Source organism: Myotis lucifugus, unplaced genomic scaffold, assembly GCF_000147115.1.
Source record: "Myotis lucifugus unplaced genomic scaffold, Myoluc2.0 scaffold_3, whole genome shotgun sequence".
Taxonomy (NCBI): Eukaryota; Metazoa; Chordata; class Mammalia; order Chiroptera; family Vespertilionidae; genus Myotis; species Myotis lucifugus.
Window position 1 is genome coordinate 16,421,971 of NW_005871051.1, and position 26,514 is coordinate 16,448,484.

The window sequence follows — 26,514 nt, forward strand, 5'->3', positions numbered from 1 at the left end:
CTGCCGCAGCTGCGGAAAGACCGCTCCCAGGCGGCGGCTTCCCGAGCGCGGCGTCCTCTGCCTGTCTCTGCCCCTGGCAGGTGTAGGTGAGACATCTCGTTTGTGTTTGTTTGTTTGTTTTTGTTTGTTTTTTATTTCGATGCCACGGGAGGTGTTGGGGGTGGATGGCAGAAGGGAAGCAGACAAAAGGCGGGAGTGTGCTGTATTTGAAAAATGCAGTCCTCAGTGCTGTAGCTCTCACGGTTAATTAAAATTAAATCTCCAGGGCATCTGGGCAAAGAGAGGCTGCGGCGTGGCCCCAGATGCTGTGTGCGGCTGGCTGGGAAGAGAAGGGGCTGGCCCAGCTGAGGGGAAGAAACCCGCTTCCAGATCCTTTCATCCTCCGGAAGGGACCCCGGGGAGGGTAGTAGCGGTGCGGGGAGGAGGGCCCCGGTGCAGTTATCCGCAGACGCAAGAAAATGATTTAAAAATTAACTCGAGCCCATCTCCACCTCATCTCCCTCTCAGGAATGAAAGGAAGAAGCAACCTTTACCAGATTCGAGATCTGATCCATTTCAGCGTAAACCCATGAGTCCTTGAAGGGTGCATGCTTGCTGCAAGAACGCGTCTGCAGGTGTGTGTTTGAGAACCTATCCTCCAGCTCATTCCTTATGCAGGGGAGCGAGCCTGCTGAGGATGGGGGAAATTTCTCATCCGTGTTTGGGTTCCCAGTCCTAGGGATTCATTATTCAGATTCTCCTTCTTATTGTTCATCTGGCATGGTTCAGTCAACCCACCAGAGTGAGATCACACCTGGACTGGCCCGGTGAGACTTTGCCTAAGAAGTTGGCAGATCCAGGGGTTGTGCCAGGTGCTGTGTCTTAACAATCCAGGCAGGATGCTATTTCTAAGTCTGTTATCAGAATGCTGTATTTTCCTCTGCGGGGCATTAAAAGCATGTAAAAGCAAACAAATACCATTATTCCTTGGTTGGGCCCAGCACCTTTTCACAAAGCAAACTGGAAATGATTGAGAGTGCAATCAGACATCTTCCTTCCTCTTCCTCCATCCCCTGCCTTCTCCCACCTCCTTTAAGACACACTTGCCCCTCAATCTTCGTTGCTGACAGATTCCAATCTACACTCTTTACCAAAGGGAGGAAAGCTCTTCCTCTTTCCATTTGCTAGAGAGTTTACCTAGGAATCACATCTATTAAGTCAGGTATGTGGTAATGACCAAATTTTTAAGAATGACACTGTCACCTCCACAACAAAGAATTAAATTTATATAGTAAAGTTCAAAGTTTTATTGCAGAAAAATTAATTCCTGATGCTTTAATCCCAACAACAAAAGAAATCTTTTTAACAGGAAGAGAAATATTGACTTGGTTCTGAGGAATTTCTTTTATTCCAGAAAATTCCAGGCTTTCTTTCTTCACAAGGAGTACTTGAAGTTTCTTTTAAGAATAACTTTATGAAGATACTAGAGGCCCAGTGCACGAAATTCATGCACAGGTAGGGTCCCTATGCCTGGCTGGCAATCAGGGCCGATGGGGCCTTCCGGCTGTCGGCCAGGGCCTTCCTTCATTCTGCACTGCCCCCTGATGTTCAGTACGCATCATAGTGAGTGATAGAACTCTTGATCTCCCAGTCGAACTCCTGAGGGGACACTTTGCATATTGGTCTTTTAAATATATATAGATGATGATAATTTTGTGTGGTTTGTGACTGGGCTGCACCTATGGCAGTGGTTCTCAACCTTGGCTGCACATTAGAATCACCTGGGAATCTTTTTTTTTTTTTTAATATATTTTATTGATTTCTTACAGAGAGGAAGGGAGAGGGATAGAGAGTTAGAAACATCGATGAGAGAGAAACATCAATCAACTGCCTCCTGCACATCTCCCACTGGGGATGTGTCCGCAACCAAGGTACATGGCCCTGACCGGAATCGAACCTGGGACCTTTCAGTCCGCAGGCTGACGCTCTATCCACTGAACCAAACCGGTTTTGGCTGGGAATATTTTTAAAATCCTGATTTCTGGGCCTCATCCTCCGGAAATTCTGTTTCTTTGTTATGGGCTGAGGCCACAACACTAGTAACAAAGAAACAGAATTTCCAGAGGATGAGGCCCAGAAATCAGGATTTTCAAAAGATTCCCAGGTGATTCTAATGTGCAGCCAAGGTTGAGAACCACTGACCTATGGCTTCATGGAGCTCTGCATGGGCGGGTCAGTGTGAGCCTGGCTGCACCACAGCCCTGTGTGGTGGCAGAGTGGACTGAGAGAGGGGCTCTGTGGTCCTCCAGTGAAAAGCTGGCTGGACTGGCTTCAAGCCAGTGTTGACTGCCGAGGATGACAGGAGCGAGTCCTGAGCAGCAAGGAAGTTGTAGCATGAGCAGTCAGAAAGTTATTTTCCACAGTCCAAAGAGAGCCCGTGGTGAAGAGAGATGGGGTCTCTCTGAGAGGTCTTTTATTAAAAATAAAGAGGCATGTCTCCTCTGCCTCTGACCTCACCAGGGTTTGAGAGTCTAACCCCATAAGGCCTGACGGCCCAGTGGTAGTCCTGCCGCTCAGAGGCTTTTTGTTTCCCGATTTCAACTCTGGCCCCTGATGGAGCCACCTCGCCTCAGGCAGCCACACCATGCTGCACTGACTGCTCCTCTGGTGAATCAAGTGCCGCCCTTCCCTGCACTCTGCATCACTACCCGCTTTGTCCTGGGGACAAAGCATCGTCAAGGCCCTGACCCTTCCACACTCCCACCCTGTCAAACCCCATTAGCACTGACTCCCTTCATCTTCTGAGATTCTTCCTCACCCAGCTCGCCGCCCCTCCCCCGCCCCATCTGCATGGTAACTTCACTTTCCCCCTTCTGCAAAGCAGCTGCTGGCTCAGACTGACAGGGCCCTGTGGGATTCTCAACATTCAGACTCACAGACTCTCCACGCAGAAGGAATGTCAATGAGGCCTCTAGCTCCATCCCACCTTGAAGTAAGAGCCCGATGTACATAAATAAAACTCTTAACCAATTCACAACATTCAGTCAATATTTACTGAGCACCTGCCATGTGCCAAGGACTGTTCTCTACAGTACAGAGGACAAGACACTTAGGTGTCCCTGCCTTGGTAGAGTTATATTCTAGCATGTATGCATGTTTGGAGCAGGAATGGGAGGTGGAAAGGCTACGTGTGCCATGAGAAGTAAGAAATAAGCAAACAGAAGGTCAGATAGTGAAGATCAGATCTTACAATAAGAACACGCTCCAGCTCCTTGTAACCAACTACCTTTGCTGCCAGGAACGGTTTCCTCTGTAGATGGTCAGATCATCCCTCAGTAATGAACCTGTCTCAGTGTGAGAACCTTTCAGAACCAGGTAGGTTGGCAATGACAAGATAAATACTATCACGGGACCACAAAGGAACAGGCTATACTGTGCTCACGGCCAATTCACAGCAACTGACTGGAGGCTGCTGTTCCATCAGCCAAATTCCCTTTCATTTTTACATTGGTGAGACTACCTCCCTGAGAGAGGCTAATGGTAATTTTCAGTGGTAAAATGATAAGATTTATTTCCTGGTTGGCCTAGTATATCTAAAGGTGGTGAATCAAGATGCTATTGGGAGAGTCTGACCACCCCAGACAGGTAATATGTGGCCCTTTGGGTGACACATACACAAATCAGAAGAATTGAAAGAATAGCAGGCTGGAGCAAGACAGTTCACTGTAATGGTAAATTAACTTGAAAATGATGCTACCCTACCCACCCAGCCCCAGTTCAAGTTCTCTGAAAGAAGGAGATGTGTCCAGGTGGGTCAAAGTGCAAAAAGTTAACTCCTAATTGTTCTTAAACCATTGGAGCAGGCCACCCTGATTTGGAAGTGTTATAAGCCAGAGGTGACAAAGTGACAGCCCATTTGTGTTTTGTTTTGGTTGGTTGTCCTCTTGGCACTTTATTTAAGTTTGTGTGCCGTGCCAGCACAGCCAAGGGTTCAGTGAGTCTGAGGGGGGCGGCGAAGGATGTAGAAAAGGCAGACAAAGAGAATAAGCTGGGTCTAGGTGGATCTCCTGTGCCTGGCTAAGGCCACAGAGAGAGACCTAGATAGCAAGCTGAGCCTTTATTTTATAGCCAGAGGTAAATAAGGTAGTGCTCACCATAGTTACAATGTTCTTGTGAGTTTCACTTGTTTTGGCAGCACTTGCTGCACTTCCCACAGTCAATTGGCTGCCCAGATAAGACCTAGGGAGCACCATAAGGTCAAGCCTAATTATGCTAAGAGTGCTGTGCCCTCTAAAGTGGGACTTGTGTGTGGCTTTGCCAACCGGTCAGTCGGAGGCTTAACCCTATAGCCCAGCGGTTCTCAACCTGTGGGTCGCGACCCTTTGAGGGTCGAACGACCCTTTCACAGGGGTCGCCTAAGACCATCAGAAAAAACATATTGAATATATAATTACATATTGTTTTTGTGATTAATCACTATGCTTTAATTATGTTCAATTTATAACCATGAAAATACATCCTGCATATCAGATATGTACATTACGATTCATAACAGTAGCAAAATTACAGTTATGAAGTAGCAATGAAAATAATTTTATGGTTGGGGGTCACCACAGCATGAGGAACTGTATTAAAGGGTTGCGTCATTAGGAAGGTTGAGAACCACTGCTATAGCCGCTCCCTACAAATTTGAACTAATTGCACCAATTAAACTCAGGATTTTTCAAATGAAATTTCAGGCAACCCATGCCAAATGGACCTGCATTTCTTCGTGAAAGCACTGTTGGCCAGCTCATTACAAGCAGAGAATAGTCTCTGTCTCAATCTGTGCAGGCTGCTATAATAAAAGTACGGATAGCTTAAAGAATTTTTTTTCTCATAGTCTGAAGGTTGGGGGTCCAAGATCAAGGTGTTGGCATATCCAGTGTCTGGTGAGAGCCTGGTTAATAGACATCTTCCTGATTCATAGGTGTCCAGCTTCTTGCTCTGACCTCACATGACAGAGCAAGAAAACTCTCCGGAGTCTCTTTCATAAGTGCACTAATCTCATTCATGAGTGGTGCACCCTGATAACCTAATCACCTCCCAATGACTCCACTTCCTAATACCATCACATTGGAGGTTAAAATTTTAACATAGGAATTTTAGAGGGATTCAAGTATTCATTCCATAACAGTATCATACAGTGTATTGAGCTCTCCAGTGGGTTCCTGGTGGGGCTTAAGCCAGCATCAATGTAGTATCCTTTGTATTGGCCTGCTGAGATTCAGAATTCCTGGCCCACCCAGAAGAATCAAAACTGCTTGAACCATAAAATGGGTGATGCCATTTTATGATCTAACTCTAAGATGCATATCAAAATCTGCTTATGCCCCAGGGCTGATAACTTGGAACACAGCAGAGGGGTTGGGACATAAAATAACCGTGGGCAATCCCAGTGGATTGGTTAAGATTTCTGTGTGGCTGCCTCAAGATGCCAAAATAACCCTGGATTGAAACAAAATAAATACATTTTTTCTCATATTACAGTCCAGAGGAAGAGGGTGGCTTTTAATCCTTCTTCCTCATTCCTGTGCCATCCCTACAGGTTTTCCCTTGTCTGTATGGCTGAAGATGACTCACCAAGTTCACATTTCAGCCCTCAAGAAAGTAAAAAGAGGAGAGGTGCAGATGTGGAAGTTGCACATATCACATCCCATTGGCCAAAGATTATTCATGATCACACTTATATTTGAGGAATGCTGGGAAATATTATCTTTACCAGGGAAGTCATGTGATCAGCTAAAAACCTCCATTATTAAAGAAGAAAATAGATAGAGATGTAGCACTTAACAATTGTACCATAATTGAGCTTATTAGGCATAAAAGAGCTTATTAATGTCTCTTTATTAAACTTTTCCTTAATCTTGGTCTTTGACAAAATCAGGCTAATCCTTAATTGCTACCATGTCAACCCCCCCACCCCCAAATTATTAATACAGTCACTTAAAATATTTTGTTGAAAACCTACTTATTGGCCTAATTGTATGAACTTATAGTCTAGTAGAGGAGATAGACAACAAACAAGTAAAATAACAAATAAGACTTAATTACAAATGTTGATGTCTTATACAAGAAATAGGCTATAATGAAAAGGAATAATGAAAGGCAGAGCAGGGGCCTATTTTAGGTTTGGTGTCAGGAAAGCTGTGGGGGATATAAAGGCTATGGCCATGTGAAGGGCCAGGGGTGGCTCAGCATACCAGCCCTGTGGTAGATAGCATTTAAGAAAACTTCAAGAGGGCCCAGCTGGTGTGGCTCAGTGTTTGAGCGTCAATCTAAGAACCAGGAGGTCACAGTTCAATTGCTGGTCAGGGCACATGCCCAGGTTGCAGGCTTGATCCCCAGCGTGGGGTATGCAGAAAGCAGCTGATCAATGATTCTCTCTCATCATTGATGTTTCTATCTCTCTCTCCCTCACCTTTCCTCTCTGAAATCAATAAAAATATTTTTTTTTTAAAAAAGACTTCAAGAGGGAAAGCAGTTGGTGCTCTTGAAGAATAATGGGCAGCCAGTGTGATCAAGCATTGGAGACATAGATGAAAAAAGTGGTAGAACATAGAGAAGCAGGACTGGAAGAGGGTGGGTCATGCAGGTCCTTAGGCCATGTGGATTTCTTTTTTTAACAGTAGAGAGTACCTGGAGGGTTTTAAGCTTTATGTGAACTTGATGGTGATTGTATTAATGCTTTCAGAAGATCTTTCTAACTACTGAGTGGAGAATTGATTGGAAGACAGCAGGAGTAGAAGCCAGAAGATAAGGAACATGTTTTAGAACCATAGATAAGAGATGATGGCTAGTAGACCAAAGTGGTATAACAATGGGTATGGGAAAAATGGTTGCCGAAACCGGTTTGGCTCAGTGGATAGAGCGTCAGCCTGGGGACTGAAAGGTCCCAGGTTCGATTCCGGTCAAGGGCATGTACCTGGGTTGCGGGCACATCCCCAGTGGGGAGTGTGCAGGAGGCGGCTGATCGATGTTTCTCTCTCATCGATGTTTCTAACTCTCTATCTCTCTCCCTTCCTCTCTGTAAAAGTCAATTAAATCATTTAAAAAAAAAAGAAGACAACTGTAGATGAAGTTAAAATTTATGGAAAGTGGCTTCAAGAATGCTTAAAACCAGTTATTTTAAGCTTGAGTTTTAGAGTCTGAGCATGTTCTTTAAAACCTATTTACCCCCTAGTACAGTGGTTCTCAACCTTCCTAATGCCACAACCCTTTAATACAGTTCCTCATGTTGTGGTGACTCCAATTTCATTGTTACAAGTTGAACATAATTAAAGCATAGTGATTAATCACAAAAACAATATGTAATTATATATGTGTTTTCCGATGGTCTTAGGTGACCCCTGTGAAAGGGTCGTTCGACCCCCAAAGGGGTCGCGACCCACAGGTTGAGAACCGCTGCCCTAGGATGACTGAGAATCCAGAGCTAATGATTTATTGAAGGTCACACTGTACAGCATCACATTCACTGACCATCTTCAGACTGGGAATGGAGGTGGAGGACGGGTGAAGCCCAACTTCCAGGGAAAAGAGCAGTCCTTTCTCTTCTCTTAATTCTGTAGATGAAAGTCTTGGAAACTGAGCAAATTCTTTTTACCCTCCATCTTATGGAATCTAAAAGGAAGGAGAAGTGTTCAGAAGCTAGTTCCCAGATAAAACACTAACAGCATAATAAAGCGTATAAAAATGGGGAGATAATTAAGCCTTTCTCTCTTAACAGTTTCTCTTATCTTATTTTTAAGTAGATATTTTCCCTTCTCCTCTGTCCTATGAGGTCAACAAGTATGCCCTAAGCATCCACTACATGAGTCCTGGGGTCTTTCCACTGGACATGAGGAAGTGTAAGACTGTTCCTGATTTCTAAAATTTTACAATCCACCCACAAACTCTCTTTACCTTGTAAGCAAACAAACAAAAGAGGAAGAAGGAAGACTGTTAAGAGTGAAAAGTGTGCGTCCTCTCCACTGGTTTCCCAGCATGTGGTAGGGCAGATCCCAGGAACTTTCTGGGATCTTGGGCCAACAAGAAGCCAGGAAAGAGGTGTGCTCTGTAGACCAGTAGGGTATATGTGGTTGTGAAGTTGTGCCATCTTTGGGTGCCTCACTGAAAGTTGCATTCATCCATTTGAGTATGCTTGTAATGTATGACTCGATAGCCAGAAGCCTGGAGCATTGCAACCAATGTTGCAGCCATCTGAATCTCCATCTATGGTAGGAGTAAGAAAGGTTCTTAACTCCCGTTTGTCTGTAAGGCTTCCTCACCCAATTTCCTTATACTTGTCTAGATTGATGGGTTTACTAGTACATAATATATATGTTTTTGTAAATGACAGACATCATTGCAACACATAAAATTTTATTCACTCCAATCCAGCCTTGTGAAAGTATTTCTGCAGCACTCAAAAATGCAGAAATACTAGTAGCCCAGCCAGTGTGGCTCAGTGGTTGAGCATCGACCAATGAACCAGAAGGTCAGGGTTCAATTCCTGGTCAGGTCACTTGCCTAGGTTGCAGGCTCAATTCCCTGTAGGGGGTCTGCAGGAGGCAGGTGATGGATGATTCTCATCATTGATGTTTCTATCTTTCCCTCTCCCTTTCTCTCTGAAATCAATAAAAATGGATTTAAATTCTTTTTTAAATGCAGAAATAAAGTGTTATGAGAAGTAAAGTGAAATAAAGTGTTATGAAATGTAAAAGGAGGTGAAGACTTGCCAAGTTGAGGATCATTTCCCAAATTCCTTTTCAGCTCACCCCTGTTGATGGCTCTGCTTTCCTATCTTTCAAGTTGCACTCATCATTGGGCTATCTTTGCATAGCCCCATCCAGGAAGAAGCTCTGGGATGTGTGGATTGTAAATTTGCCCAAGCAAGTTGGACTCTTCACAAGGAATAACCAGACGTGAGGACTAGAATGGAAGAGTTGGCACCAGTGGAAAGTCAGGGCCAGCTTCCAAGCCCACACCATGGCTCTCTGAGGAAGGCCGTGGCAGCTGCCCTGGCCCTGGATGGGGAATCCACAATGGGTCGCAGGAAAAAGAAGAGGAAGGAGTCCCGCCCAGAATCTATTATCATCTACCGGTCAGAGAGTGAGAAAGTGGATGAGGAGCCTGGGGAATCAGAAGGTGGAGACCAGCCTAAAGAGGAGGAAGGAGCCGACTTCCTAGACTATCCTGCCGATGATGGTAAGTCTCTCTGGGGCCACTTGCTTAAAGCCATGGGAAGGAAACCAAATGAGGATCCTCCAGAAAACAGACCTATTTGATCACTGACCTATTTCTTCTTGTTGATACATTTCTTCTCACAAAGTTGCAGTCTTCATTTAATGAATCAACAATATTTATTGAGTACTTATTATGTTCTCTTCTAGGTAATATGGAAGAGATCTCGCCCTTTTGGAACTTCTAGTGTAATGAAAGAGATTAATTTATACACAAAATTTAGTAATACAAGCATACTGTGCTAATCGCTTAATACATGTAAGATAAAGAAACAATAATAGTTGGCTTTCATAATAATCAGGGAAATGCAAGTTATAACAACAGTGAGTTATAGTATTCCCTCACATTTAGGATGGCAAAAAATCGGATAAAATCTAAAAACATTAATGTGAGGAAGTGTACATATGCTCATACACCTCAAGCGGAAGTGGAATCGCTTTAATCACTATGTAGGGAAAATTGTCAATTTTTATTAAATTCAAAATATGCATTCTTATGTCCTGGAAATTCTCAGTATCTACCCCATGCAATTTATGCCCATGTGCATAAGGAAGCATGTGTAAGCATATTTGTTGCTGCTAATCAAGTTGTGGAATGTCTGTATTGAGCATCACTGTGTAACAACAAATGGGTGAGGTAGATCTATGTGTGTAGATGGATTCATCTCTAAACATATACCCACGGTGAACAAGCAACATCCCTGCTCTCATGCAGTTGACCTTCTAATGGAAGGAAGACAGACAGTGAGCAAGTCAGCAAATAAAAGATTATTCAGGTAATGGTTCAAGTTTCCAAGACAATAAATCACGGTGATGGGAATATGAGTAACTGGGAGAGAGAGATTGCATGGATGTGCAAGGGCTCTCTGAGGATGTGAGGTTTGAGCTGATCTGAATGATATGAAGGAACCAGCAATGAAAAGATCTTGGGCAGAGCTTTTAGAGGAGAGAGAACAGCAAAGGCAAAGACCCCAAGGTGGGAACACCATTGCTTGTTTCTGGAATAGAGTATTTTCTGTTAGTGAGTGTAGAGAACAAGGAATGGTGAGAGGTCAGAAAGGTGCAGGGTCAGATCACATTGGGCCTTGCAGGTCATAGTAAAGAGTTTAGGATTTATTGTAAGTTCAAGGGGAAGTCAATAAAGGATTTTTAAAAATTATTTTTGATTGATGTTTAGAGAGAGGAAGGGAGAGGGAGATAGAGCAACATTGATGTGAGAGTGGAACATTGATCGGGTGCCTCTTGCACACCCGCTACCAGAGATTGAGCCCACAACCTGGGCATGTGCCCTGACCAGAAAGGAGTCAAACAGGATGTTGGGGACATGCCAACTTAAAGCTTGTACTGTGCCCGCCTCCTTCATTTGAGAATACATTTCACATACCGAGGATCACGGACTTCCCTATTTCAGTGTCTTCAACCTCACTTCCAGAGTGATCAAAGGATGGTTGTTTGGTTGTTGGTGGTGGTGGTAGTGGTGTTGTATGTATGTGTGTGTGGTATGTATGTATGTGGTGTGTGTGTGTGTGTGTGTGTGAACAGAACTTAGACACAAGGGCTGGGATGTCCACAGGCTTGTGGGGAGGCCCCCTCTCAGAGAACCATAGTATTGATACTAATAAGCAATATTTCACAGTACTTGTAAGCCGGAAATAAGATCACTATAAAGTGGTGTAGGTAGTAAGTTCCTCACACTCCTCCAATCACAGAGATTGTATCAAGATTGAGGCCCAGAAAGTGGAGAAGGAACATGAAAAACAATTCAGTCCACCATTGAATCACTGTCTTCAGTGCCATGACAGATGCTATAAAACTGGACACTAGCCCTGGCCGGTATGGCTCAGTTGGTTGGTTGGAGCATTGTCCCGTGCACCGGGAGGTTGCTGGTTCGATTCCCGATTGGGGCACATACCTAGACTGCGGGATCCATCCCTGGTCAGGGCACATACGGGAGGCAACTGATTAATGTTTCTCTCCCACGTCGATGTTTCTCTCTCTCTTCCTCTCCCTCCACCTCTCTCTAAAATCAATAAAACATTTTTTTTTAAAAGTAGACACTGTTGTCATCAGCCACAACACTGTGATGAAATGTCCACTATTCTGATCTTGACTTCACCTCTTTTATGCCTTGCAGGTATGTGGAACATGCCTTTGGACAGCCGCTATGTCACATTAACTGGGACCATCACACGAGGGAAGAAAAAGGGCCAGATGGTGGATATCCATGTCACTTTGACAGAAAAGGAGCTGCAGGAATTGACCAAGCCTAAAGAGTCATTGAAAGAAACAACCCCTGAAGGCAGAAAGGTCTGCCAGATGTCAGCAGACCAGGGGCCCCATGTGGTCCTCTGGACACTGGTCTGCCTGCCTGTGGTTTTTATCCTCTCCTTCGTTGTCTCTTTCTACTATGGCACTATCACTTGGTACAACATCTTCCTTGTGTACAATGAGGAGAGGACCTTCTGGCATAAGATCTCATGTTGCCCCTGCCTCATTCTCTTCTACCCAGTGCTCATCATGGCCATGGCCTCTTCCCTGGGCCTCTATGCTGCTGTGGTTCAGCTCTCGTGGTCCTGGGGAGCATGGTGGCAAGCTGCCCGGGACATGGAGAAAGGCTTCTGCGGCTGGCTCTGCAGCAAGCTGGGTCTGGAGGACTGTTCTCCCTACAGCATTGTGGAGTTGCTTGAATATGATAATATTTCAGGCAATCTCTCCAACAAGGACCCCACCCAGGAAGTAGAAACTTCCACTGTCTAAACTTCGAACACCTTATTTCCTCTTCTGGTCCCTGTAGCCTGTATATCTTCTTCCAATTTCCCTCCCCTCACAGTGCTTCCGGAAAAGTCTAGCCCACACTGATCTGCCCTACTATTTTGATGATTCTAGGAGAGCAGGGAACAAAAAAGCAATTTATACAAAAGTTGGCCATACAATGGACAAACTCTTCTTCATCCCCTGCCCTAAAATGACCATTCATCTGGGACAAGGAGCTCAGTTTTATGTACTGGTGCTTGAAGGTGTTACTGGTGCTTGGAACTCAGGGGAATATGTGAGTAAGTGTGACAGGGAGAATAAGGAGGCTCTGGGGGACCAATAAAATAATAGATAGGAGTTGAGTGAAACATTTAGGAAGCAGGTTTACCACAGTATAGCAGAATGTAAAGATTTGTATGCCTCACTTAGAGTTTTATTTAGCTGCATATAATTTATATCCCAAAATATGAGTGGTTTAAACAAGATAGAAGTTTACTTCTTTCTTCTATAGAAGAAGTCTGGAGGCAGACCATCAGGGGACCTGATAGAGTTACTTGGATCCAGGCTTCTTTTATTCCCCTACCATTGGTGAAATATGACCCTCATAACCTTTATCTTCCATACCCCAGAGCTGACTACATCTGCAGCCATTTCATCCATGTTTCTGGCAGAATAGAGGAAGGGGCAAAGAAAAGCATATTTTCTATGCTCAAGGAGGCTTCCCAAAGTCTCACTCAATACTTCTTATATCTCATTGGCGAGACCTTCGTCACATGATCTAACAAGCAAAATAGGCTGCAAAATGTAGTCTTTTCGCAGTTATATGCTAGGCTAAATATGGGGGTTATGCAAATTTAAGAGGAATAAAGAAGAATGGCTATTTTGATGGGCAAGTAAGAATATCAATAATTATTTAAATATATTCAGATCCCAAACTGCTAATATAGTTTTATTTATTTATTTATTTAGGCCTAAATCTTAGAGATTTTATATATAGATACTAGCTATATATACTATGTATAAGCTATATATAGATATTAGTATCTTGTACTTTGCAATTAAATGACTGTAATGTCATGTGGTTTCAGGGTTCTTTTTAGAAGCAAAGAGTAAACAGTTGAGAACAACTGTATGACAGTAGTGTACCTTTTTTCCTGGTAGTGAAGGTGGGACTGGGTGGTAATATTTAATTTACTCTAAGATTAAAGACTGTGCAGGGAGGGATTGCATCTGTCATTCCCCACTGCCTCCCCACAACCCCCCAACAGGGATTGGTAGCCCTAAGCAGGAAGAAGATAGAGTTATTTTTCTGTTGTTTGGAAAAACCTCACTCAGAGCCTCACTCACTCATGCCTTTCTGGAGTTTAACAACAAACACAATCTTTGTTGAGCTGGAAGACTGTCTTCCTGGTCACCAGGGAGTGTAAAGCAGATTAATCTAGATTGATTTTAAACTTAAAACCAAATTCATTCCTGAAGGTGTATTTCTAATTTTTTTTAATTGAATCGTCACAGATCAAGAAGTTTTTTGAGGTTTGGGGCCTTACAAGAATAGCTGGTACTTGTTTCTTATTCATGTCTCAGGAAGAAGTTGAAAGAACTGCTGTGAAGCAAACCAGACTGGTTGGGCATGATCTCCCACAGAAGGCCAGGGACATTTGTTTAACATATGGTGCTGAAATCCACCTTCAGAAGATATCCCACAATCATTATTATGATTATTTCATCTTCACCTGAGGATATTTTTATTGACTTTAGAGACAGAAGAAGGCAGAGAGAGAAACATCAATATGAGAGAAAAACATCCATCTGCTGCCTCTTGTACGTGCCCCAACTAGAATTGAACCCACAACCTAGGTATGTGCTCTGACTTGGAATTAAACCTGCAATCTTTTGAACCTCCAACCAACTTAGCCACTCAGTCAGGGCAACACCCACCTTTTAAATAACTATTATTAGTTTGACAAAAACAAAATTCTGTTCAACATTTTTGAAGATAAACTTGGTGCTCATTGGTGCTTTTGTAACCATAATTTAATATCACCAATCTAGTGATTAAAGTTATTTATTCTGTAACAAATCAAAGTATATGTGCTTTCACCTTTGGCCAAGTTCTCATTACACTGGAACAGCCTATTTTGGGTGTAAGGAATGCTAATGCTGCAATAAAACTGAGGATGTCTGCTGACATACAATGAGGGATGACTCTGACCTTCAGGGATTCCAGCTCCAGAATATTTGCTGATCTTCAATTGTAAAACCAGGATGATGCACCCAGACCATCACTTGACCAGTTTTAAGATTCTTAACGGAATGGACTATGCTGGTCTGCACGTAAAAAACTTTTCAAACTCCTCCCCTTAATCTTTTTGTTCTGTTTTCCTTTCCCTCCTTATAAAAACCCCTTCCTGCACTGAGATGCTACGATTGTTTTTAAGGACAAGAGTCCACCATCTTCTCAGGTCGCTGGCACCTGAATAAACCTCTTTCCTTATTTACCGTACCTCTCTCATGAGTATTGGCTTTCATGGTGGCAGGCAACTGAGCTTGTGGGTTGTTTCCTCAGTTTCACTTTTGCAGAGATGTAAACAATTGAAATGAAAACAAAATAAAATATAAATAAAATGTGCTCACTTTGTTTCTGAGTTTCTCCCAAACTGCTTTGAGAGCAACAATTTGCAGAAAAAGAGTAACTATGGTGGCTGTTCTATCTCTCTATATAAAAGCCTAAGCAACTGTTAAGACTGGTTAACAGGTCACTATGACATGCACTGACCACCAGGAGGCAGATGCTTGACACAGGAGCTGCCCTGTGGTGGTCAGTGTGCTCCCACAGCCAACCTCCTGCGGTCCCTCCCCCAGACTGGGAGAGATGGCCCTGATTGGCCCCAATCGCTGGCCAGGCCGAGGGACCCCACCAATGCACTTATTCGTGCACCTGGCCTCTAGTCTATATATATAAAAGTGTAATATGCAAATTGACCTGACAGTGAAACAAGGTCGGCTATGATGCACACTGACTACCAAGAGGCAGACACTCAATGCAGGAGCTGCCCCGAGCCCGCAGGCTCTGATCGCCCGTTGGGGAACAGGGAACTGGGGGTGGGTGGTGGCAGGTGCAGGTGGCCCCCGGGCCCCGATCACCCTGTCAGTCGCCCCCCACACACAGAGGGCAACTGGTGACCAGCAGTGATGGGGGGTGGGGCCAGCTGCTGGCAGCTGGGGAAGATTGGCCCTGATTGCAGGCCAGGCCTAGGGACCCTACCCATGCACGAGTTTTGTGCACCAGGCCTCTAGTATCCTATATAATAAAGAGCTAATATGCAAGTGGTTGTCACACCCTCACATCATCATGCCCTCATGCCTTCATGCCTTAATTGCTCAGACACTCAACACCGGGGAGAGAGGAATGGGGACCAGCCAGGCACACATGAGCTGGCAAGAGAGGAATGGGGACCAGCCAGGCTGCAGCCTGGAAGAGGGACAAGCCGCCTGCCCCATGGTCCCGGACACCTGTGGCTGTGGCCTGGGCGAAGCCGGCCCAGGTCCTGGGTGCCTGCGGCCGGCCAGAGGGAGGGAAGCCCAGGTCCTGGGTGCAGGGCGAGGCACAGGTGGTTAGGGGCGATCAGGCAGGCAGGCAGGCAGAGGTGGTTAGGGGTGATCAGGCAGGCAGAGGTGATTAGGGGTGATTAGGCAGGCAGAGGTGATTAGGGGTGATTAGGCAGGCAGGCAGAGGGGTTAGGAGCCATCAGGCAGGCAGACAGGCAAGTGGTTAGGAGCTAGTGGTCCCAGATTGTGAGAGGCAGTCGGGCATCCCCTGAGGGGTCCTGGATTGGAGAGGCTACAGGCTGGGCTGAGGGATCCCCCCCCTGCTCGTGCACAAATTTCGTGCACCGGGCCTCTAGTATATATAATAATCTTAATCTGAATCCTTATGAATAGTACTCTTTCCATGTACTGTTATTAGTTGAACTCGGGCTGCCTGTCGCTGTGTCCAATAACGAAAGCAAGGTTGAATCATATAAGGCGTTTATGGAGGAGGCCAGCCAACCAAGAAGACAGGGTACTTACAAGCATTCAAATCCTGTTTTACTGCAAGGTGCAAGGGACAGGATTATAAAGGGGAATAGGGCTAGGGTGAGGCTGGAAATGGACATCAGCTATTGTCCTTTAGTCATCAGGCGATGAGATGATGTTGATGAGATGTGTTTTGACTTCTGGTGTGTCGGTCTGACCATGCTTATCAGTTCTGCTTGCTGGATTCACAGCTGAGTCACCTCCTCAATTGTTTCACACAGGCCTTGAAAAGGAAACTTAAGAAAAACTTAACCCCCTATTCACATATGAGAAACTTAACCCCATAAGTATATGTGTTCTAAGATTTAAAATAATACGATTATTTTTCAGATTAATTCAGGTGCTCTATTGCTGGGGTCCAACCCCAGCAGGTCCAGGGGTTTATGGAGGTTTTGTTTAGGTGGACTGTTTCCACAGACACATATTTACTTAAGCATATATTAGGAAGTTGCAAACACTTTTGCCAGACTTTTCTGGGGTTAGGGAAATCAATGGCCAAGGCCAAAAATAGTTATAATTAGGGCAAGGGTAAGGAGGCCATAGTTTAATGGAGGAGAGTGGAGTGAGGATGAGGCCCAAGGGACACACCTAGATGAAGCTGACATGGCCCCCACCCTAGTTGGGATTGCCATCTAGTGGAAGAAATAGGCTTGCAAATGAAAATCATTTCAAACGGGCTCTAAGAAGGTACCTAAATGCCTAGACTAGTAGAAGGAAAACTTAACCAAATTGGGAGGCATGGCTGATGAGGGGCACCCAAATAACATTGTCATTCTCCTTGCATCCATTTTCCTCATTTGTGACTGTAGCTCTCATGCATCTCTCTTCAAAAACGTCCTTTTTTCCTCTACCAGCCATAGCCCATCAACCTCTTGTCCTCCCTCTTTCCACCCAATTACATAGCATACAAATCTAAACAGATTATGTATATAATTACATGAGTAATATCTGCCTCTTCGCGCTTGTTAAGGGAGGCCTTTGCCAGTGAAAGCAGTGCTTAACGTCCATATCCATTCTCAGCACCGCAACTGCCTCGCCGCCTGGAAGTGGGTGATTCTAAAGACGTTTCTAAGGATGGCGAAGATGCAAACTAACACAGGTACTAGAATCTCTGATTTCTCCCAGGAAACAAATCTGTACTGGAAGGTGTGTGGGTGTGAGGTAGGGGAAGGGGGAGAGAAAAGAGGAAGGAAGGAGAGAGAAGGAGACAAACAGAAAGGAGAGACTATAGAGAAGATAAAATTATGGACATAAAGCGTGCACATTTCCTTCACTGTGGTGGGTCTTCAGTCATTCTACTTATGGGTCATATAAAAAGTTTAAAAAATAATATTTGAGTTTTCAAAGAACTCCTTGAGTTTGAATAAATGAATCTTTCGGATAAGTGGTTTGTATTTAGACACTTGGGCAACTCAATGACCGCAAGCGCCTCCGCAGCAGGGCGGCACCCAAGGAATCTGCGCATGCTCGGAGGTCGGCGCACGGCGTCCCCGCCTCGCCCAGTCTCCCGGTCTCCCAGCCGCTCTTCCGGTTCACCTGGTTCCGAGTCCGCGGGAACCGAGTTGCGGCGCTGCAGGTTCCCGCCCGGAAGAGGCAACCGGGGCGCCTGCGGAGCGGCAACATGGCGCGGTCGGGGAACAAGGTAGAGGAAGCGTGGGCCTGCGCGTTGCCCGTGCTGACGATGGAAAGGGTGTTTCCGAAGCAGGAATCATGGGATGACGGCGGTGCCAGGGAGTGAGGGGAGAGGGGAGATCATGGTGGTTCGTGGGCTGGATCAGCAGGGCCTGCACCGAGGGATGCAATATGAGAAAAGCTGGAGATTCGGAGTCCTAAGACCTGCATTTGAGCCTTTCCTACTCCCCACCCCTCCTTTGCCCTCCCATCCTCTCACCTCCTTTCCATCTGCTCACCACCCCACCTCCCTCCCGTGTCGGCTACTCCTCTCTATCCCTTTATCCCAGTCCACCCCTAACCCTCCTTCATTCCTTCCGAGCCCGGGCTTTTTAAATCTGTATGAGAATGGCCGTTAGCCATGGTAAGCACCTACTCCACAGGCTTGTAAAACTTCAAAGAGGTGCCGTGAGTAAAATAACTTGAATAGAAGGTGTCCTATTATTGCCTCTGTAATAATCTAATTTTCTCAGTGCGAGGCACTGATCTGAATGCTTCATTCCTATCTCGTTTAATCTTAACAAGCCCATGACGTGGAAACTGTTAACCCCAGTTTGCAGGCATGAACAATGTTGAAGTGATCCATTAGCCCAGGTCACCCAGCCCATAACCGGTAAAACTCGGGTTCGAACCCAGGTGGTCTGGTTTCAGAGCCCTGGAGAGTTTCTGTGTTGCTAGGAATCTTTGACCTTCAGTGTTCCAAATTAACAACAGACATTGAAATGAATTTTTAAGTCATTTCTTCACTATCGGTAGAGTGGTAGTTGTCTGGAAGGGTCACTAGAGGGAGATGTGTTCCAGGGAGTGGCTCACTCTCCCAAAGGCAAGGCCCTGTCAGAGGCATCTGATACACTGACACAGAGATAGGAGTTTGAGCAGCTGATCCCCAGACCCCCTCAATCTTCAGTTGAGACATGTTGACGAACACATGTTCTTAAGATCCTTCTTTAACCTGCTCATTTCATGTTCAGTTTTAATAATTTTTCTCTAAGATGTGTTGCTCCGAACTGCTCACAGTTTGTCAAATGTGGTCTGATCAGTACAAAGCACAGGTGAAACTCAAAGAATGTTAACTATGAAAAGACCTTAGGTCTCATTTAGTCCAATGCTGCTTTCTGCCTCCATGAATTAATAGTTTAAGTGGGAATGGTGAAGTTAAGTGGGAGTCCTTGGGAATCAAAGAACTCAGAGCTAATCTATATATAAAAGACTAGTATGCTAAGTGTCCGATGTTAGGGTAATGACATCACGTAGCAACGCCCAGCTTCCTCTCCCTAGCGACTAGCCTCCTAGTTTCTTTAGCCCAGGAACATGACTTGCTTTATAGCCAGGTGCAAACATTTCACACTGTAACCAAATGTCTATGAAGCGTTTTCCTGTGCCTCATCTCATTTGATCCTCACAGAAGTCCTGGAGTAGGTAGATAGGAGACTTGGTGGAATTCTATTTTCATTAGCTGGAAAATGGAGATTTAGAAAGCTTAGAAACTTGACCCAACTGAAAAGAAGTAAGAAATGGTGGACCTTGAAAATGACTTCAGGTTCTCTCACTGCACAGAATATAGTCAAACACTGCTGCAGTTAAATATTTCACTCTTTGTTGTCCCTGTGTGATCTACAATAATCTGCTTCCTGTTGATATTTACTGCTGGGTTGCTGAAAGAGAAGTTGGGGTGTTTCACTGGGCTGGAAAAAGTTTAGCTAAATCAGAAAGCAGGTCTAATTAAGCAAATTTATTCTATATATATAAAAGGCTAAGTTGACTCACGCATGCGCAATACATATAAAGCTCTCAATGGCGCCAATCACACAGTGTTTCGATCTGTTACTGTGGATTGTGAATTTGGTTGACACTTCTAATATAGAGAAAGGGCGAATAGCGATATTAAAATATTCTAATTTCCTTTCAATGTGCATGAATTTGTGCACCGGGCCACTAGTTGATAATAAAGATGGAGACTGGATCTCAGGTCTCCAGATTGCTAATCCAGTCTTTTTTTCACCATAAGCCCTTTCTTTTCTTTACTTGGATTCAATAAGCCATTGACACAATCTAAAATATTTTGGAGGATGAAATTAGGGGGATGTAGTGCTATAGCCATGTCCTACTAGTGACTCATTTTATAATCCACTCTGAAATTATTAGTTGCCATTTGTTCAGGTCTTCAACTCATTCAGTTAAATTTTGGATGCCAAATATTGATTTTATGTGTATCCCTCTTAGTTTATGTTTTTCCTATTTTCTTCGTCCCCTACATACATGATTGCTATCTAATGACTAGATGTCTTTATGTGGTTCCCTCTATCTGTAACTCCCTTGTTTACATGACTGACTCCTACTCATTCTTTAAGACTCACCCAAGTTTCATATCCAGGCAGCTTTTTATGCCTCTTTATCCCTCCTGTATCTCCTCCCTTGTGTGTACTTTAGTGCCCACTGCATATCTCTGTCATGGAACATTGTACTGGTATTGTTTGTTTATATGTCTTTGTCGGCTACTGGAATAGATTTGGTGTCTTGATCTTTATTTTAGATCCTCAGTTTATAAACCAATGCAAAGTGTTGTGATCATTTTTGCATATATAAATTGTAGTAGTCACCTATTGCCACAAAATGCATTATGAAAAACTATGCCCCAAATCAGTGGTTTACAACAAAAGCTGTGGGTCTGCAGATCAACTGCAGTTTTCTGATGTATTTGGGGCACAGCTGGTCTGGACTTAGCTCTAGCTTGCAGGTTGTTTGCAAATCTGCTTCCCCTCGGTGTATTCTTGGGCTCAGGCTAAAGGAGCAGCACCTGCCTGGAGCATACGCCTGCCTGACAGATACTTTCTAGCTTTTAGAATAATTAGGACTATTTAAACTTTCTCTATAGTAAAATTTATGTCTCACGTCTATTCTCTAAGTAGAACACTTCCTCTCCCTTCGTCATGCATCCCCTAAAGATCAGTACAGGTTATTTGGGTGAAATAAACAAAGGACATATCTCTTTTTTATTGGCTATTATTAACATTTTTCAATCATTCTTTGGGACCTTGTTTCCAGGCAGCTGTTGTGCTGTGTATGGATGTGGGCTTTGCCATGAGTAACTCCTTTCCTGGTGAAGAATCTCCATTCGAACTGGCAAAGAAGGTGATGACCATGTTTGTGCAGCGACAGGTAAGAGTCAGATTGGCCTTGAACTTACAACTCATGTTCTAGCTGTTTATTGCCTCCACTTTAGTAATGCAAGATCCCAGCCTGTTTACAGTGTCCAGCCTCAGTGCTTTCTGGAATCCGAGGAGTTTTCTTACATATACTCCCATGCAAGTTCAACTATCATTAGAGCCTGATAGTTTTTCCTTCTCTTATTTTTGGTCCCTCCACTGAATATTACAGTTTTTACCAGACACAAGAGGCAATGTCGAGTCATGTTTAAAAGTACAGTCTCTAGAGCCAGATGGCCTAGGTTTGAATCCTGGCTCTAACATGTCATTTACTAATCTCATGATCTTGAACTAGGCCTTCAACTACTTTGTGCCTATTCCAGTTACCTTTTGCTGGTAACATGCTATCTCTATTTTAAACAGGCTTCAAGAGAGTCCCATGGAACCATGAGAGATGATTTTTTAAAAGATATCATCATTTAAGCATGTCCCACTGGTGTGCTGGACATGTTTGAACCCCAGCAGCTGGGACCTTTTCTCCATGTACAACTAGGGATTATAAGAGACTGGGGAATTTAACAGACCAAACAAAAATGAAGAATGCCAGAATTTCATTTTTTCCCCATGCAGCTTTCTCCCAGTTGATATAAAAGGCTTAATCATAGATGGGAACAAGACTGCCTATTGTGTCAGATACCGTTTTTGTTTTGTTTTGTTTGATTATGAAATGTTTCATAAAAGAGGCAGATGCAGAGAATAATATAATGGGAACATATTTTCCCATTGTCTAGAAATATACAACCCTAAAGTTATGCCATGTTTCTTTTTCTTTTTTTCTTAAAAAATAAAATATTACAGATAAATGGGAAACCCCTTGTGTATCCCTTTCCAATCCTCTTCTTTCCTCTTTCCCCCCCCTCTTTTTCTCAGAATTTGTGTGGTTATTACTGTGCTTATTTTATACTTTTGGACATAAGTATATTCATAAATAATACTTAGTGTTGTGTGCAGTTCTCAAAACTATGTGATGTTATTATATGGTGCATGTAATTTTGCAGCTTATTTTTTTTTCAACCTTACGTTTTTGAGATTTATTCCTGTTGATAAACATTGAACAAATTTTTTGGTTTTTTACTAGGTGGTAATATTCCATTGTATAAATATTCTGCAATGTTTTTTTGCCTCCTCCTGTTGAAGGATGGTTCGCTTGTTTCCAGTGTTGTCCTGTTTGTTATAAACAGTGCTGAAGTGAATTTTCTTGCTCATTGTGTCTTTGTGTACATGCCTAAGAATTTCTCTATGGTATATACACCTGTAAGTGAAATTCCTGGGCTATAGGATGAACCACCAAACATTTTTTATTAAATCTCTGGAAAATTTAAAACTTGAATAGTTATTCCAGAAAGACAGACTAAATCTTTTCAAATTATCCATAATTAGTTTTCATTCAGAATTAGAGTTTGATTTTGCTAGAATTCTTCAAGAGCAGTTACTATCCTATTTCCCCACCCTAAATTGTGCTGAAATGAAGGGTGATACCTATATAGTTCATGAAAAAGTCTGCTTAGAACCTAGGAAATTGTCTTTATCCCATGGGCCATCCAGCCCAATGTACTGTTGTTGACAATGGTCCCAGGAACCTGCCATAGGGAAGTATGGTAGTCTCTCTCCCTGAAGGATAGGTATCTAGGTGATACTATATGGCTTCCAGGTGATGCTGTATAGTTTTCAACCTTCTAACATTCTTCTCTAGGTGTTTGCTGAGAGCAAAGATGAAATTGCTTTAGTCCTTTTTGGTACAGATGGCACCGAGAATGCCCTTGCTTGTGAAGATCAGTATCAGAACATCACAGTGCACAGACACCTGATGCTACCAGATTTTGACTTGCTGGAGGACATTGAAAGCAAAATCCAACCAGGTTCTCAACAAGCTGACTGTATCCTTTTTCAGCCAAAGAAGACTTAAGAAATTTCCTTTAATCTGTGGAATCATAATTTAGTTTGATGAGGTTCTCTGAATCCCAGCTCTGACTATAATGACATTTTTGGCTCTGAGGACATGGAGGTGATGTGTGTTAGGATTTAATGGGAAATTAATCGGATTGGGTTGGGTGCCTGGATTCCAGGTCCTCCAGAATAGAATCTTGCTCCTTCTTTGCACTAGTGATATTGAGAGGGTGAGAGGCATAGGAAGGGGAAGATACGAAGGGTATACGTGTGTATCAACGATGTGCGAGGGTTTGATAGTGGTGATGGACAGAAATGTTTGGACCTAGAGAAGGTATTTCTAGAAGAGAAGTTAGCGTTCTCCATGCTTTCTTGGATGGAGGATATTTCTGTGCCAAAAATCAGACCGATAGCCAAATTGTGAGACTTCCATAGGTGCCCTAATTTAAAGGGGTTACTCTTATTTTTCTAACAGTACTGCCTTCCTGATCACTAGGAGGTGCTGCTGTGCTGGGAGTAACTTACAAATGCTACATTATGGCTCACTTAATTTTTAAGAATGGACTGTTAATCATAAAAATTGGGTTCTAGTCATTGTAAAATGGCATCATAATTTTTGGTTAAATGAATGAAATATGTTAGATTACCTTTTGGATTATTTTATTTCTCATGGTTATATGTTTCAAGATGTATATGATACATAGCAAATGCGAGTATATTATTAGTGAAATAAACTTTGGAAGAAGGGTCATTGGGCAAGTACTTTTAAATCATCACACAGTCAAACCAGTGTCTACAGTTTCCAGCACTATGGACTTTATTGAAAAAAAAGTTGCATGTTCTTGGAATAAAGGGACTGTTTGGTCAGATCTCTGCCCTTAACTAGCTGAGTCCTGGATGCACTCATTGTGTGCATGGATGTGATTCAACAAGAAACAGTGTAAGTGTCTCAACTGGAGCGAGTTGGAAATGAGCCTTTCTACAAAAATTGTATGGCTTGATATATTCAGTGCACTATGTGGTTCATTGTTAATCAAACGGCATGTTTGTGTGGCTAAGGAAACATTTGATAGAATTCAGTGGTTGAGTTCAAACTCTCATAAAAGTTTAAAAGGAGGAAGGAATATATTGGGAGGGAATTTCTCTGGGAGGAATAAAAGTTTGGCTTATTACAGGTTCCTTCCTATTTGACTTAGCTAATTACCTGGAATTTTTAAAAATACTAAGTAGTGTGGTCCATATGTTATTGAAATTAGATGCATAGTAACTCTGGCCAATTTTCTAATTCATTATTTTTTAATTACTGTGCTTTTAAAATATGTGTCTTTGAATACACATACACAAACACATCCCTTGACTTTTGGGAATAATGATTTGCATAAAAATCTCAGGCCTAAATTTGTATTATAATTTCTCAATCTTTATACATTCTTTGCAAAATCTTGCCATAGCCCTGTGAGAGGAGTCAGACCAGGGTGTTTGGCAACTGAACCCTTACAAGGCTGACGTTGTAATACACTGGGAGCGCTCCCTACTTACCTTCTGCCTATCTGAGGCTGGAAGGGGATGCTTTTTAATCACAATGACCACATCTTTACCTGAAGATAGAGTTATGAAATGAGGGACATAATTCCAAAATACTATGTTGTTAAAAGTATGAGTTATAACTATGAGTTATAACTAGGTGACTAGATGTTTGGTAGAAACTTAACTGAGTATCAGCAATATGTGGACTTCTATAAGGAAGGTAACTAGATTCATTCCTTAGCCTCTTTCTGCTTAGTAAACAAGTGAAGTGCATTTGAATCTGTAGGAACTAATTCAGGAGGAGGATTTCTTAATGTGATAACTCTCTCTTGTAGAGGAAAGAAGTTTGAGAAGAGGCATATTGAAGTGTTCACTGACCTCAGCAGCCCATTCAGCAAAGATCAGCTGGATACTATAATTCATAACTTGAAGAAATCCAATATCTCCCTGCAATTCTTGTAAGACTGTAAGAATAATGCTTGTAGACAAACCCTGTGCTCTCACATGTAATGAGTGGGCCTCATTATAGAGCGCTTGCTTTCCAGGAGTCTTTGCTCTGCTCTGAGTTGGGATCTGTCAGATGATTGACCTCAGCAAATATTCACTGATTACTTTCCATGTTCCAGGAACTCTTCTGAGTTTTGGTGATAAAGGGATGAAAGTCACAGTGAAACAGGAATTTAGCTTAATAGCAGATTGTTCACTATTCTTAGACTCAAAGAATTGATGAATTAAAGGAAAAATTTTGAGCATATTCAGTTCATCTCTTGCCTACTTAGAGGATTTGACCCAAACAATGAATGACCAGATTGATAGAGTTCTTTCTTAAACAGCTCAAGAGAACTGTTCCTTACAGTAGGTATTTTGGGGGTAGAGAGAAATGTCAACTTGAGAATCATTTTAAACATATATAATGCTTATTTTTAACTGTTTTCAGATCTAAAGGATACACACATGTATATAAAAATAATTTGCTTATGTGTATTTAGAGATGAGGTATATGAATAGAGAGGGGAAATGTATTTCACAGTTTGTTGGGGAGAGAGTCCCTCCCCCAAAACTTGAATTTCCCCTCCAGGCATTTCCATTCTTTATCTTCTATGAAAGTTTTTTGACTACACTAATCCTTCCTGCTGTGTCTGTAGCCTATTTTTTCTTGTCCTATTTTTGGTGAAAGAGTGATATTACAGGATGTTGAATTATTAGGCTTCTGGGGACACTCCTTTTTTCAGACTGAGAGCTATACTAAGAAGTCTCCAGTTCAGAGTGGTAAGCCTTTGGCTTTAAAATGCCTGCCATGGGGAATTAAGCACCTCCTTGCATGTATGTACCTCTTAGAACTGCTGAGGGGCATCTCCTTTCTGTAGAAAAGTAGTTCAGAATAACCCATCATACTGAAACTTGTTAAAACGATACCTCACAGAAATTAAGTGTTTTCAAAGTGACACTTTACTTATTGAATTGAGATTTTTTCCCAGCACTTCAAAAGCCCAGCTTGGCTTCTGTTCCCTGTTCATAATCTCAGGATGCCTTTACATGGCTGAAGTATACTGCACTTGTATTTATTTTTCTTTTTATTGAATTTATTGGGGTAACACTGGTTAAGAAAATTATACAGCTTTCAGGTACACAATTCCAAACACATCACCTGTACACTGTATTGTGCGTTCACCACCCCACGTCAAGTCTCCTTCCATCACCATTTATTCCCCCTATACCCTTCTTCACCTTCCCCCACTTCCCCTCTCCCCAGCAATCACATTTGTGTCCATGAGTTTTCTTTCTCTTTTTTTAAAAAATATATTTTTATTGATTTCAGAGAGGAAGGGAGAGGGAGAGATAGGAACATCAATGATGAAAGAGAATCATTGATTGGCTGCCTCCTGCAGTCCCCCCCACTGGAGATCGAACCCATGGCATGTGCCTTGACCGGGAATCGAACCATGACCTCGTGGTTCCTAGGTTGACGCTCAACCACTGAGCCATGCTGGCTGGGCTCTTTTTTTTTCTTCTTCCCTTTTGCTCAATCCCTCTACCCCCAACCCAATCCCTCAGTGCCCTCCCCTGACAGCTATCATCCTGCCTTCTCTGTCTATGAGTCTGTCATCTGTCTTTATTTTGCTCGTTAGTTCATTTTGTTCATCAGATTCCAC

At 43.0% G+C, this 26,514-nt stretch overlaps 2 protein-coding genes across 6 annotated transcripts in view; both read left to right on the top strand.

Moving 5' to 3' along the window:
* The first annotated feature begins 4 nt into the window (after window positions 1–4).
* Window positions 5–13,471, top strand: TMEM169 (transmembrane protein 169). 3 transcript variants are annotated; one of them, XM_014462474.2, is made up of 4 exons: window positions 5–86; window positions 508–614; window positions 8,770–9,204; window positions 11,374–13,471. In XM_014462474.2, the coding sequence occupies exons 3-4, from the start codon at window positions 8,934–8,936 to the stop codon at window positions 11,994–11,996; spliced, it is 894 nt and encodes a 297-aa protein (XP_014317960.1). In that variant the 5' UTR covers window positions 5–86; window positions 508–614; window positions 8,770–8,933; the 3' UTR covers window positions 11,997–13,471. The 3 variants fall into 3 exon arrangements, with proteins under 3 accessions (XP_014317960.1, XP_014317974.1, XP_014317978.1); XM_014462488.2 differs by having other exon boundaries at window positions 8,840–9,204; XM_014462492.2 differs by lacking the exon at window positions 508–614 and having other exon boundaries at window positions 57–86; window positions 8,809–9,204.
* A 4,126-nt stretch (window positions 13,472–17,597) lies between these two features.
* The window catches only part of XRCC5 (X-ray repair cross complementing 5), a 76,174-nt gene continuing 67,257 nt past the window's right edge, over window positions 17,598–26,514 (top strand). For 2 of the 3 annotated variants that reach the window (XR_002831320.1, XM_014462511.2), the window contains exons 1-5: window positions 17,598–17,712; window positions 20,787–20,900; window positions 22,641–22,824; window positions 23,726–23,774; window positions 24,697–24,819. Coding sequence is in view for 2 of the 3 variants with exons in the window: in XM_014462511.2 (XP_014317997.1) it covers window positions 17,692–17,712; window positions 20,787–20,900; window positions 22,641–22,824; window positions 23,726–23,774; window positions 24,697–24,819 (491 nt within the window). In the remaining variant the exon portion in view is untranslated. The other variant, XM_014462514.2, reaches the window with a different exon arrangement.